General features: G+C 37.1%; 1 protein-coding gene across 3 annotated transcripts in view; it reads right to left on the bottom strand.

Moving 5' to 3' along the window:
* The window catches only part of TRIM33 (tripartite motif containing 33), a 63,864-nt gene that overhangs the window by 28,755 nt on the left and 21,433 nt on the right, over positions 1-13,676 (bottom strand). For all 3 annotated transcript variants that reach the window (XM_080649491.1, XM_080649492.1, XM_080649493.1), the window contains exons 5-8: positions 6,941-7,057; positions 4,209-4,323; positions 1,029-1,175; positions 457-574 (exon numbers count right to left, since the gene is read on the bottom strand). In XM_080649491.1, coding sequence (XP_080505617.1) covers positions 457-574; positions 1,029-1,175; positions 4,209-4,323; positions 6,941-7,057 — 497 coding nt within the window. The remainder of the gene's footprint in view (positions 1-456; positions 575-1,028; positions 1,176-4,208; positions 4,324-6,940; positions 7,058-13,676) is intronic.

Below are 13,676 nucleotides of genomic sequence, written 5' to 3'. Positions count from 1 at the left end.
CCACACTGTGAAGTAACAAAAGCAAAGTCCATTTCTCTTCCATGTGAAAAGAGCTACTCTTATCTTTCAAACATTCCTCAGGATACAACTTTCAGACACATCAGCATCCTGGACATCCTCCTCTAGAGGACAATTTAGTTCAATTAATATACAAACAACTAAGCATCTAAGAAATTCTTCCAGAGAATAAAGACCCGTTTGCTAAGCTTCAATGAAAGAGTCAAATGTCAATTTAACAGATGTGAGGAAATGTTAAAAACGGTACACATTTTTAAAAACTATACAGGAGACTCTCAACATTCTTAAAGACATAATGAACATATAGTTTGAGTTTCCAATGAAAAACGTATTTTCCAAGAGTGAAGTTAAAAAATTTTCAGTATATAAAATTTGCTTTAGATACTTTCTCCTAATTCAGTGTTCCAAGTTATATTCATAAAACTAATTATTTCTTACCTAAATTGACTACATTCTTTGCCCAGAAGGTGGGATCACAATGAAAACGTATTGCTCCATTAGCAGCAGGGACGGGATCACAACGAGCTTTCAAAATATGGCGCAACTGAAAAGTAATCTTAAAGGGGAAAAATTCACATTAGTCTTAAAACTAAACATCTCTTAGAAAAACATGAGATAAAGACATAAAAGCTCACGTAGCCCCACAGTGTCAGTCTCAGATGGAACAACATCCGTGTGTCAGAGACTACCCATATTACCAATCAAATGCACATGCTTGCATTTCTGCCATTTCTGATGATAAACTGCATACAATACTAGGTATCTTCAAAACAGAATACTGTCTGATTCCACTTACATGGAATTCTAGAAAAGACAAAAATCAGACTAACAGCTGCCTAGGGCCTGGGGTAGAGGGGAACACGGACACTTGAGTGGGTGATGTTGATTTTCTGTATCTTACTGTGGTGGTGAATACATGTGCCAAAATTCAAAATCTACACTTAAACAGGTGCAGTTCCTGAATGCACAATAAAGTCAACCTAAAGAAAAATAAAGACAGTATGTCTCACCAGTCGCTTGCTGTACAGTAGGGCTGTGCTGCTGCCACTCGCAATTGCCCAGTTTGTAAAGTTCATAACATGCTTCACCTGCCGCGAGAGGCCTGTGATGTCATTCTGTTGCTGTATTAACTTCATCTGTCTTTCTTTTGTAACAGTCTGAAACAGAACAAGAGGTTCACCCAAGAATTCTATATGAAAAAAATCAGGTCATTATTTCTATTGAAAATGAACACAGTACTGCCTGGCCGGCGTGGCTCAGTGGTTGAGTGTCGACCTATGAACCAGGAGGTCATGGTTAGATTCCTGGTCAGGGCACATGCCCAGTTGCGGGCTCGATCCCCAGTAGGGGACGTGCAGGAGGTAGCTGATCAATGATTCTCTCACATCACTGCCGTTTCTCTCTCTCTCCCTCTTCCTTCCTCTCTGAAATCAATAAAAATTAAAAATAAAAAAAATAAAAGAAATTGAGCAAAATACCTACTAGTGTATATATATATTTTAACATGGAAAAGTTAACAAACTCCTCGTTATTTAATGAGCCTAAGATCAAAAGAAAAGTTATTTACAAAAGTGGGACTAAAACTTAGTTCTCTAGAGAAATTGTTACTTTTATCTCTTTTTTCCTTCAAAAAATGAAATGTCTTTGTTATACTGTCTTTCTATCAGGCTAACCCAGGGATTTTTCAGCCGTGTGCCACAGCAAGCACACTGGTATGCCACAGGAATTTTTAGAACATGCAATACCTGACCTCTTTTCCCTTAGAATGTCAAGTAAAAAACGACAACAGCCAACACAACAACAGCCATCCAATGTGAATGAATCAAAATTATACTTTTGTGGGGGGGGGGGGGAGATCAGCAAAAAATATATTTTTTTATGTGCCGAAGAATTTAGTTATTAGTTTATGTGTGCCATAAGATGAAAAAGGTTGAAAATCACTGTGCTAATACATTATATGGAGTCTATAGCATCATGAGTTGACTTTTAGAAATAATGTTATATAATCTTAACTCACTACACTTTTCAGGCCGAAAAAAACTTTCTGTTACCAGTGCCACCTACTGGTGTGGCATGAAGCTGATGTTCAAATCTCTTCTCTTAAATACTCAGACAAAATGAGAAAGATGAATTCCACAGCTCTAAGAGTAGAGATTAGTTCATAAAGAACAAGTGAGTGAGGGTTGAAGAAAAGACTAATTTGGAAAAAATGCTGCAAAGGAAAAAAATTAACTGCTTTTTGGGAAGTAAAAGTTCCAGAAAGGATAGGTAATGTCCTATGTCCTTTGACATTCAGCACACCAAACAACCTATCTACTTGTTCTTTTTTTTTTACAAAAATGACTCAACTTGATTTATTAGACCATTTTTTCTCTAAGGAAACAAGCTGCCCATTTTATAATGTAAAATCAATGAATAACAGTATTTGACTGACAGAAGTTTGACAACTTCCCTGGAAATCTTCCCTCTAATAAAACTTAGGAAAAAGTCCATTTTATAAGTTTAAAAACATACTACACTAGAAAACATCTATTGTTTAAATTATCAGCACATTAGGAGTATGTATCAGATTTAATATTAGGTATCTATGTATATTCTAGCATTAAGAGGCATCTTTTAATTCTAAAGTTCTTGAAATGGTTTAAAGACATTATTTTAGACCTTTCATTAAAATGTATTTACAGTAAATTAAAAAATATGAAAAAATCATTACATGCCCACTGCTCGCTCTGTTCCCATGGTCCTTTTGAAAACAAAAATCTATCAGGGTTAAATGCAACTGGCTGGATGTGTAATAGGAAAGAGACCATCAACTCTAACAATATATGTTAGAGAACTTTTAATCTCACAATGTGCCTCAATGGAAAAATGAAATTCAGAAATAACACTACACTGACAATTTCTTTCATTTATATGTAATTATATGTCTAATATTTCTAAGTGCTCTATGAGGAAATAGAACAGAAAAAAATCTACTATGGAAAATTTGAGGTTAATAGTAATGAAGTTAATAGTAATGAGGTTACTAGTAATAAAGTAATCAAAAAATACTCATGTAGGCACTGGCTGGTGTGGGTCAGCGGTTAGAGCATCGGCCCACAGACCAAAGGATTGCAGGTTCGATTCCTAATCAAGGCACATACCTAGGTTGCAGGTTCAATCTCTGCCCCCCAGTAGGGGCATGTGCTGGAGACAACCAATCAATGTGTCTCTCACATCAATGTTCGCTCTCTCTCTCCCCCCCTCCCTTCCACTCTCTCTGAAAATCATTAGAAAAAAAATATCTGTTCAACAGTGCAGAAAATATAACCCCATTATCATGTAAGCCTACTTAAGAGCACAAAATTTTGAGAACCAATCAACTATAGTCAGTAGAGATGATGAATCTTTGATTAAAGCTTAGTTTGGGTTTCACAAATTGATTGGATTCGCATGTAGAAATTTACATCTACATATTAATCTCAAATATGTAAAACAAAGACCTAATATAACAAAACTATCAGTAAGTTTAAAGTTCACAAATTTCGCCCAGCCAGTGTGGCTCAGTGGTTGATCATCCACCCATAAACCAAGAGGTCACTGGCTGGATTCCCAGTCAGGGAACATGCCTGGTTGTGTGCTCAGTCCCCAGTGGGGGTGTGCAGGAGGCGGCCATTGATGTTTCTCTCTCTCTATCCCTCTCCCACACTTTCTCTCTTTAAAAAAAAAAAAAAAATCAGTAAAAATCTATTTTATAAAGTTTACAAATTTCAAAATGAGCAGCACTTTTTGCAAAACTATGGAAAATTTTTTAAATTAAGTGAAACATGCAAATGACTCAAGCAAACTCCCAATATACATTCATATGTATGTAAAAGTTAAATTGAGAATCTGGGAGGAGGGGGAGGGAGGGAAGGTCACACAATGTGATAGGTTAGCTTTGTCTTCAGTTACATCACATTTTAGTAATAATTCTTTCATTCCTAAGAGGACAATACTAATTTATACAGCTAAAATCAGTGGTATTAAATTGTGGTGCAAAGTAACTACCTCAAAAAAACGTCTATTTTCCAATAGAACATTTAAAAAAAATTTTTTTTAGTTTACTTCCGTATCCCCCGAACCAATCTAAAAGACTTTTCGATAAACATTAAAAAACAGCTAAAGATCAACAGAAGCAGTTTTTGTTTGATTTTGGCTTTGAACCGTACCTCTAGCTGCTGTAAGAGAGATTTTCCTTTCTTATTAATTTCATTGATAAGGGTGAAAATGGCCACTTTTATTTCCTGTTCTACTCGTTTGTTAGTCTCATTTACTTCTTTTATCCTGAATAAGAGAAATGCATCATTAGGTTATCAATTTATCTCTAAATCATCAACTTACAGAAATTCAACTGGGCACTTAACCAAGCAATTAAAATTAAACCTTTGTCAAAATGAAACTTATGTTTCAGCAGACCTGATCACTCATTTTGGTCCAAGCAAGTTATGTATATAAAGAAAAAATGGATTAAATATTCAGTCATTTTAAATTAAATTCATAAAGGCCAGTTTATTGATCTAGTTGGTAATCTCCTTTAGATCCCATGACATGAACATTATATACAAATATATGACATCAATGATTGCTGGTATCAAATCTGGCACACTGGTTCTATTTAATCTTAATGCTTTTGAAGAACAATGTGCAAAAAAACAATGTTGCAACCAATAATTATCTTTTCAAATAATAGAAATTAAGTTTAGAAGCATTAATTTTCATTTATAACTTAACCATTTCAAATATGGGTTCTAATATGCCCTTTCATAAATCTTCTCAAAATGGTTTATTGTATACAGTTAAAGGCATCAAACATTTTCAATCCATTCTTTTAAAATAGCTGTTAGATGTTCTAGAAATAGGTATAAGCTCCCACTGTTAGAAAAGTTTTGGTTAGAAAACTTTTGAAAAAAGTTTTGATTGCATATTTTATTAGAAAAGTTTTGGTTGCATATTTTATTTATAAAATAAATAGGGGAAAATCCCACCAATATGAATAAATAAAATGTTAACAATCATAAGAAGGAAGCCTTCACCTTTTATTCACTCTACTTCTGTACAAACTATAACCCACACTTTCAACCCATAAATTGACCTTTATTTGCCAAATTCAAATCTGAGGACTTCAATACACTTAATCATAACAACATAGTTTTCTCTCCTCTGTCTGTGAATCAGTGCTTGTTTGGGCACTTACTTAAAAATTTTATTCAATTCTGTCCTTAAAGTCATTTTTTTAAATGAGAGCACTGATTACTAATGATAAGACATATGGGACTCAAACTTAAAATGATTTTGGCCAAAGATTGAAATCATTAAGCATGCTGAAAGCAGAGAGCATTTACCCAGAGTCAGAATCACATTGGATTTAAGCATGTCTACTATATGTTCAATTGTGAAGGAAGAAAAATATGAATGTACATTGAAAAATGGAGAAAGTTCACCAAAAAATATGTCTAAGAGGAGAAGCATCATTAATAACTTTTTTTAAAGTTTTCTGAAGATAAAATCATCAATCTCCCCAACCCTTTGCAATCTTACAAAACATAAACTTATTGCTCTACTTCTCTACATAAATTTAGAAACATATATACAAAATATGTATAAAACATATAGACAAAAATATGAGACTGCTATGTGAATCAACTCATCCTTTCTCTGAAAAGAACGCCCATCTGTAATTTATAAGACAGTTATCATCTCCAATATCACCCACAATATATCAACATACCCAAAACACCCTGACATATCCGTAAGAACTAACCATCCATGATTAGTGTGTCTATTTACATATATGTGCAACTTCTTAAGATGAAAATTCTACCACCTTACTGTCCAGTAAATAATTTAGTATTTTCTAACATATAATGTACCATTCATTCATTCATTCATTCATGTATTTAATATTTTTTAGTATCTACTAGGTGCCATCTTAAATAATCATAAATGAATTTTAATATTCCAAGAGTACCTAAAAGTCCTAGTATTTGTGAATCTGAATAATCAGCACCTATCAACTCTATTCATAAATCCAGGAATATACAAGTTTTAATTATGCCAGCTCCAAGTGTTAGTCTTCCTACATGAAGGGCCCTCATTTTATTAATCTATTCACTTATGAAACTTACTCATATTTGCCTTATCAATAAAGTTGGTTTATTTAGAAATGAACCAAAATCAAATTTTTAAAATACTAACGGTGTAATTGATAAAAATAATGGCAACAATAGAAATTTGAGAGTTTACTATGTGCTATATATTCATCTTGTAATACTTTGAGAAGTACTGTTTTTAATGCTTGTTTTACAGATGAGAAAATAAATTTGTCCACCCTCTTCATATTCTCTCTCCTGTGTCTTCCAGAGTCTCTAGTTAAATTTTATAATTCAGCCCTGGCCAGGTGGTTCAGTTGTTTGGAGCGCTGTCCCATACACCACAAGGTTGCAGGTTTGATTCCCAGTCAGAGCACATACCTAGGTATGGGTTCTATACCCAGTCGGGGAGCGTACAGAAGGCAACCAATTAATGGTTCTCTCTCACATCGATGTTTCTCTCTCTCTCTCTCAAGATCAATAAAAACATATCCTCAAGTGAGGATTATTTTTTTTTAATTTATATTAATTGCATTTTTCACATTTAACTAAGGTTTACAAAGACTAGATTCTTATTAATTACAAAACAGTCAAAGATGTATCCTAAAAGACTATTCAAAAATTTGGTCAATTAAATTTTACTGAATTAACAAATATTACACTCCAAACTCAAACTTATACCATTTACCCCTCCCAAAAACTAGTATTTTTAATATGCTTACTATTAATATATATTTTTAAAAATTTAAACTGAACCCACTGTATTTAATAATCCTTTAAGTGAAATTATAGTTTTAAGGCAACACACTTACCTATTCTGCACCTGAGTAGCTGCAAAATGAACGTAATTCTTCTTCTCAAGAAGCTTAGCTAGTAGATTCTCAATTGCACCTTTCTGGTTTTGAAAAGCTTCTTCCAAAAACTGGTACCTTAAAGCCAAAACAAAAACTACATTTAAAACAGGAAATGATTAAGATTTTGGAAACGAGGAACTGCTGCACAGGTACATCTTGAATGCTTACTTAAATGATCAGCATTATATGCTGGCCACACATACATTACGTCAATAGCAACTTTTAATTACCAATACCTCCCCATCTGACCCAACCCTGAAAAGCCATTGGAAGATTAAAAAAATAACTTAAAAACTGTTCAAGTGCTCTTACATTAGAGTTCTGATTCAGGATGACTTTTTTTTTAAATCCAAATATTAGCAAAAGTTTAATAAACAAGCTGTTTTCTCTCTGATGACAAACGTACCTTATGAAAACAACATGCGTAGACAGAAAACCTTGATTTGTCGTCATAGCTCTAAACCTAGCTCCCTGAGAGGACTAAGAGCAGATATGAATTTATGTCATTTCTACCAGCTATTTGGACCTCATCTGAAAAGCTTTTTTAACTTTAGAAGAATTTACAGAAAAAACAAAAATCAGTTTGGCAAAGGTTCTTCTTAAGGCAGTTGTTCTCCACTTTCACTGAGAAACTAAAACCATCTAGGATGGTTTACCAGTATTCTTAAAATACTTTTAAAGATTCGGATGTCCAAAATGTAATATAAGATTCTTATTAACCAGTCTGGAGTAGCACTAAGGCATCAGTATTATTTTAAAGCTCTCGAGGTACTTATATATCTAAGATTGCAAATACCTACTTTATTTTTTTTTAAATGTATTTTATTGACTTTTTTTAAAGAGAGGAAGGGAGAGGGATAGAGTTAGAAAAATCAATGAGAGAGAAACATCGACCAGCTGCCTCCTGCACACCCCCTACTGGGGATATGCCCGCAACCAAGGTACATGCCCTTGACCGGAATCGAACCCGGGACCTCTCAGTCCGCAGGCTGACGCTCTATCCACTGAGCAAAACCAGTCAGGGCACAAATACCTACTTTAAAGCTTATTTACAGATATTCATCAATCCATCCAATTTTTAATTTAAAGGCCAAATTCCAAGAAGCTATTTCTTTAGGAAAATATTTTCAACACCATTATAAACCATCTTACTCTTTAATAAAAATGCCTGACATCAGGTTTTAAGCAACCACTCTCTCTTAAACCATATTAATGCTCAAAAATAATCCACAAATACCCTTCTCTAACTATATACACAAAACTGCAATGGGGGTAAAAAAATATTAAGGTGGAGCAAAGGAAACTTTCACTCGCAGCCATGACAGATTAATGGGTACCACACTAGCCCTGCTACCAAAAACTATAAAACAAGACAAAAATATATAAGGCAACTGTATTCCGTCATTAGAAAACCTTTGCCAAACTCATTTTTCAGAGAAATTCTACAGTCCTTTGGAGAGAATCACAATCACCCTGCCTCTCTGTCTGTAGACAATTTCATGATAACTGGCACAGAGAGCTAGAGGCCAAGCAGAGTACAAAAGTTTCTTTGAGCTGAGGAGGCAGAAATCAGGGCTGGAACGACTAAGCACCTGGAATCCATGGAATAGGGTCCTGGAATAGAAGGAGCTGTGCAGAGAGAGGGTGAGGAGTAAGTGAATCCCTCACAAACCCATGTGCAATGTCTGTGCTTCACGTGCACAGAAAAAGGTCTTGCGGCTGCTATAAAGTTGACTATGGAAGAAAAAAACTAGAGGTCAAGCAGTTCTGGCAGACAGAATTCCAGCTGAGCCAGTGGGGGAAGGGACTTTGTTCACCTCCCAGGCATCTACCTAAGAAACCAGAAAGGCCACACCTTAAAGGAAAATAACTATAGTTGGAAAAACTTCTACCCTAGGCCTATCTTGTCCTAACAAAGCCTAAAACCAAACCTTCATTTGATCTTTCAAGAAACACAGTTTAGAAGTTAAGTCCAACCACGTTACAGGCTTGGGAAATACCTTGGGCTTTCCACAGACCATCCCTAAGTAAGTGTAAAAACAAGCTTACAAAAAACAAAGGTAATCAATCAACCAGTAATTTAACTGCCCCCTAGAACAATAATTAAAGAGTCTGCAGAGAAAGAGAACCCAAAGTTTCAATAATATATTACCCACAATATCCAAATCTCAATAAAAACTCACTAGGCATTCAAAGAAATAGGAAATTATGACTCAAAGGAAAATATACTCAAAAAAAAAAAAAATGACACAAGATAGTCCAGATGTTCTATTAAGCTAAGATTTTAAATGGGCTATCATACATTTTTTTCAAAATTTAAATGAAAACAGGTTCTTAACAAGTAAACTGATGGGAAAGCTCAGCAGAAAAAAAATGGAAACTATTAAAAAAAAAGAAATGGAAATTCCAAAAAAGTACAATAATTGAAATAATTCACTGGATGGGTGTGGCAGCAAATGGGTGTTGGCTGAAGAAAGGTTTAGTGAAAATGAACACAAATAAAAAGTTTTAAAGTCTGAAGAAGAGAGAACAGATTGAAGGAAAATGAACAAAGCCTCAGAGAACTGTGTGACAAAATCAAATAGTTTAACATATGTGTGCTTGCAGTCCCACAAGACAGTAAGAATGTGGGGCGAAATTTTTTGAATAATGGTCAACTTCCCTAATTTGATAAAAGCCATAAACTTACAGATACAAGAAGCTCTGAGAACCACACACACAATCTACAGAATGGAATGCATACCTAAAAACATCATAGTCAAATGGTAAAGACCAAAGAAAAAGAGAAAATCTTAAAAGCAGCCAGAGATATCATTAAAAACAAAAAGAGGCCAGAATAAAAAGTAATGACAGCTTTTAAATGTTGAAAGAAAAAAAGGTCAACCCAGAACTCTATAACTAGTGCAAACATCCTCCTAAACTGAGGATATTCCAGGGAACAGAAACAGAAAGTATTCATTCCCAGCAGACCTGCAAAACAAGAAATGCTGAAGGATATACTTCAGTACAAAGGAGCATAATAAGAGATGGTAACTCATATACAGGGAGGAATAAATGGGTAAATATAAAAGCCTGGGCTTTTGTTTTCCCTTCTCATAATTTCCTTCAAAGATAGCTTTTTTTTTTTTTAAAGTACTATATGGTTAAGGTTTATAACGCATGTATGACTAACTGATATGGCATTAGTACAAAGGACAAGGATTTGATAACCTATATTGTTTCATAAGGTTACTATATTTGTGAAGTAGTACAACATTTTAAGTAGACTGTAAGTTAAAGCTGCATATCATTAGCCCTAACACAATCACAAAAAATAATTAAGAGGTATAACTTAAAAAGCCAAAAGTGGATATAAAATGAAATACCAAAAAAAGTTTTAACTTAAAAGATAGCAGGTGTGGCTGTGGGCGCTGCCATCTTTGAGGGCGGGGCAGTAAAAAAAAAAAAAGATAGCAGGAAAGAAACAACATAGCCCTGACAGCGTGGCTCAGTGGTTGAGCATCAACCTATGAACCAGGAGGTCAAGGGCACATGCCCGGGTTGCAGGCTCAGTCCCAAGTGGGGGGCATGCAGGAGGCAGCTGATTTATGATTCTTTCTCATCACTGATGTTTCTACCTCTCTCTTCCTTCCTCTCTGAAATCAATAAAAACATCTTTTTTTAAAAAAAAAACACAACGAAGTGCAAGAGAGAAAAAATACAAAAAGTAAATGGCAAACTTAAACCTAACCATATTGATTATTACTCTGTGAATAAAAGGTGGGACCAGTCTGGCCCACATGGCTAGGTGGTTGAACACAGGTCTATGAACCAGGAGGTCACAGTTCGATTCCCAGTCAGGACACATGCCCAGGTTGCAGGCTTGAGCCCCAGATCAAGTATTTTCAAAGTTTGGATTTGGGTATGAAAACACAGTGGAGTCAAGGATAGTGCCAAGATATCTGACCTATACAACAGGAGAGAGAGAAAAATGCACTGGCCACAAATGGAGATGGGGCAAGTCTGCCAGTGAAATAAGTTTTGGAGAAGATGACCAGTTCAATTTTAAATATATTTGATAAAGCAGACACTCAAGTCGAGTTGTTACAGTCTGTAGAATAAATCTGAAAGTACAGAATACTGAGAAATATATAAACGTGGACATCATCAGCATATGAATGTTATTTAAGACTACATGATGTAGCTGTAAATAATGGAGTAAGACCTGGCATATCTAACATTAGGAGATCCAGGAAGGTAAGCAAATGAGACTGAGAAGAAGTAATCAGTGTAGTACAAGGAAAACTACAAAAATGTGGTCTCCTAGTAGCCAAGTAAGTAAAATGTTTTAAGGGAATTATCATCCATGTCAAATGTTGCTGATATATATGATATTAAGATGATTACCAAGAAATGACCTCCAAATTTAGTAAAGCAATGGTATTGGTGACCTTGAAAAAAAAAATGTTGGTAGAATACTGACAGTCAAGTGTGTATACATTTAAGAGGAAAATGGGACAGTAGAAATGGCTCTCCAAATATAAGCACACTTTCAAAGTTTTGCTACAGCCCTGGCTGGTTTGGCTCAGTGGGTAGAGCATCAGCTTGAAGGCTGAAGAGTCCCAGGTTTGATTCTGGTCAAGGGCACATGCCCAGGTTGCAGGCTCGATCCCCTGTATGGCCGTGCAGGAGGCAGCCAATCAATGATTCTCACGTTATTGATGCTTCTATCTCTCTCTCCCTCTCTGAAATAAATAAAAATATATTTCAAAAAAAAGTTTTGCTGCAAAGAGGCATGGGAACAGCTGTTGGCAGGAAAAGTGGGTTAAAGAAAAGGTTTTGTATTTTGTTTTTAAAGACAGAAAAAGTAGAATATTGAAATACTGATAGGAATAACTACTAAAGACTAAAAAACTGACATCAGCAGAAAAGGACAAACTGCTGAAGCAATGTCCTTGGCTAGATAACATGAGATGGAATCTAAGTGTGTTAGTGGAGAAATTGGCTTTATAGAGAGACAAGCATATAATGGTGTCCCAGTTCCAGGCATCACAACCAAATTCAAGAAGGGAAAGGCTAAAAAAGGCTGATACCTGCAACATTTATCCCTTTCATCAGGAAGGCAAAAGCTTTCTGAAAATCACCCACAAAGCAGAATTCCACTTATGTTTTATGGCCATAAACTGTGGATCAGAGCTACCCTAATGCCAGGAATGCTGAGAAAGAGAATACTTAGCTTTTCCAGTCTCTATATTTGATGCTAGACAAGACAGGAGTTGAGAATTCTCAACGTATCTCAAAATGTATGGCATAAGACATTAGCTCTCTTCAAATGAGAGATGATCCTTCCATCCATTATTTAAATATACTTAAAAACTGCTTAGAGCCCTGGCCTTGTGTTCAGTGATTAGACGCTGGCCTGCGCACCAGGGGGCCTCAGGTTCAATTCCTGGTCAAGGGCATGGACATGGGTTGCAGGTTCAACCTCTACCCCCGTTTGGGGAGTGTGTGGGAGGCAACCAGTAGGTGTGTCTCTCTCACATCTATGTTTCTCTCTCTCCTTTCCATCACCCTCTTCTCTCCCCCCGCCCCTCTCTCCCCTCCCTTCCACTCTCTCTAAAAATCAATAGGAAAAATATCCTCACTCCTTGGGAGAGGATTTAATTTTCAAAATAATCCTATCTAATAAAAGAGTAATATGCAAATTAACCACCACTCCACTACACCCACAAGCCACGACCACCAGCCAATCAGGAGGGGATATGCAAATGAACCCAACCAAGATGGCTGCAGCCACAGAGAGCAGGAGGGAGGCTTGGGTTTCCCTGGCAATGGAGGAAGCCAAGCTTTCCGCCTGCCCTTGCCGGCCCAGGCCTCCACTCCAGGCTACAAAGTTTCAATTATAGAAGATAAATAAAGCCCAACAGAAATGGCGGCAGCCACGAAGCTGGAGAGAGCAGGAGGCTAGGGTTGTCTGTGGCAATGGAGGAAGCCAAGCTTCTGCAGCCCGGCGTGCTTTGGCCTCCGCTTAAGGCTACCAAGTTTCAATTATAGAAGATACATAAATCCCAATAGAAATGGCTGGCTCCACTCCAGGCTACAAAGTTTCAATTGTAGAAGATAAATAAATCCCAGATCCCAGGGCCTCTGCTTGGGTTGCCGGGGGCGTGGCCGGCCTGCAAACCACCACAGGCCCCTCGCCCACGTCGCCTCACACCCCAAGGGAACCCCACCCTGATCCGGGACACCCTTCAGGGCAAACCAGCTGGCCCCCACCCATGCACCAGGCCTCTATCCTATCTAATAAAAGAGTAATATGCAGATTGACCATCACTCCAACACACAAGATGGCTGCCCATGTGGTCAAAGATCCTGCCCCCATGTGGACACAAGATGGCCACCACAAGATGGCCAGCAGGGGAGGGCAGTTGGGAGAAATCAGGCCTGCAAGGGAGGGCAGTTGTGGGCAATCAGGCCAGCAGGGGAGGGCAGTTGGGAGGGACCAGGCCTGCAAGGGAGGGCAGTTGGGGGCGATCAAGCCTGCTGGGGAGGGCAGTTAGGGGTGACCCGGCCAGCAGAGGGAAGTTGGGGGTGACTAGGTCTGCAGGGAAGAGCACTTGGGGGGGACCCAGGCCTGCAGGGGAAAGCAGTTGGGGGGTACCAGGCCTACATGGGAGGGCAGTTAGGGGTGACCAGGCCTGCAGGGGAGGGCCGT

Source organism: Plecotus auritus (assembly GCF_963455305.1).
Source record: "Plecotus auritus genome assembly, chromosome: 12".
Taxonomy (NCBI): Eukaryota; Metazoa; Chordata; class Mammalia; order Chiroptera; family Vespertilionidae; genus Plecotus; species Plecotus auritus.
The sequence above is the reverse complement of the archived record's forward strand: the minus strand, read 5'-3'. Positions and strand labels throughout refer to the sequence as shown.